Source organism: Malurus melanocephalus, unplaced genomic scaffold, assembly GCF_030028575.1.
Source record: "Malurus melanocephalus ecotype Western Australia unplaced genomic scaffold, MMel_1.1 scaffold_1978, whole genome shotgun sequence".
In the NCBI taxonomy this organism is placed as follows: Eukaryota; Metazoa; Chordata; class Aves; order Passeriformes; family Maluridae; genus Malurus; species Malurus melanocephalus.
This window is the reverse complement of record NW_026625210.1, coordinates 9,189-10,385: the sequence shown is the minus strand read 5'-3', so window position 1 is coordinate 10,385 and position 1,197 is coordinate 9,189. Positions and strand designations below refer to the sequence as shown.

The following is a 1,197-nucleotide window of genomic DNA, read 5'->3' as shown; positions in this document are numbered from 1 at the left end:
CTGGACACACCTGGATGCACCCCTGGGATGTGCTGACTGCAAACTTGGGTGGTTTCAAGTATTTGGGGTTATTTGGGGCTGGTTTTGGACTCTTGGGGCTTTTCTGGAGCTTTTTGGGGGGTGTTTTTAGGGTGGTTTGAGGCAGTTTCGCAGCTGGATTTGGGGCTGTTTTGGAGCTGCTGCATTTGGGGTGTTTTGGGACTGATTTGGGACTCTTTCCTCCCCGTCCCCGTCCCAAGGCTCTTTTGGGGCTGACTGAGGGCCCATTGGGGACCCGGTCCCGTGGCCCGGTGCTCACCGACGGCGTCGGCCCCGAGGCAGCGCAGCAGCCGGCACTCGGCGGGGGTCTCGTAGCTGGGGCCCCCCACGCCCACGTAGACCCCGGGCTGGGCCCGCAGCTCCTTCGGGGCCAGGGCCAGCGCCAGGCGCCGCAGCGCGGGGTCGTAGGCGTCCGTCATGGCCGGGAAGCGCGGCCCGAACCTGCCGGGCACCGATTTGGCCGGCGGTCACCCAAAAACCAGCCTTTCCCACCCCAAAATGGGCGTTATYACCTCGAAATCAACCCCTTTCCCACCCAAATCTCTGCTTTCCCCTGCCAAAGTCCCCCCTTTGCCCCCAAATCTCCACTTTTTTCCCCTCAAATCTGCCTTTTCATCCCGAAATCGCCCTTCTTCCCCCCACACCCTGCCCACGACCACGCCCTGGCCCCACCCCAGCAGACTCCACCCACCTCTCGTCATTGGGCCCCACCAGGGGCGAGCGTCCGGCCAGGCCGGGGAGGTCGATGTGGTCMCGGATGACCAGCAGGTGCCCGGGGCCGAGGTGTGGCCGCAGGGACCCCGCAGCATTGGTCAGCACCAGGGTGTGGACTCCGGCCAGGGCCAGAGTGCGAACGGGGACCACCACCTGTGGGCGTGGCCAGGGTGTGGTCAGGGTGTGGTCAGGGCGTGGTCAGGGTGTGGTCAGGGCGTGGTCAGGGTGTGGTCAGGGGGTGGTCAGGGGGTGGTCAGGGTGTGGCCTGGGCGTGGTCAGGGCGTGGCCAGGGTGTGGCCAGGGTGTGGTCAGGGTGTGGCCAGGATGTGGCCAGGGTGTGGCCAGGGTGTGGTCAGGGCGTGGCCAGGGTGTGGTCAGGGTGTGGTCAGTGCATGGTCAGGGTGTGGTCAGGGTGTGGCCAGGGTGTGGTCAGGGTGTGGTCAG

General features: G+C 65.7%; 1 protein-coding gene across 1 annotated transcript in view; it reads right to left on the bottom strand.

The window, feature by feature from the left end:
* The window catches only part of LOC130587494 (purine nucleoside phosphorylase-like), a gene marked incomplete at its 5' end in the record, with an annotated part of 4,006 nt that extends 3,058 nt beyond the window's left edge, over positions 1-948 (bottom strand). Inside the window, 2 exons of the mRNA XM_057388476.1 lie at positions 299-480; positions 731-948. Of these exons, the coding sequence (XP_057244459.1) occupies positions 299-480; positions 731-948 (400 nt within the window). The remainder of the gene's footprint in view (positions 1-298; positions 481-730) is intronic.
* Between the last annotated feature and the right edge of the window lie 249 nt (positions 949-1,197).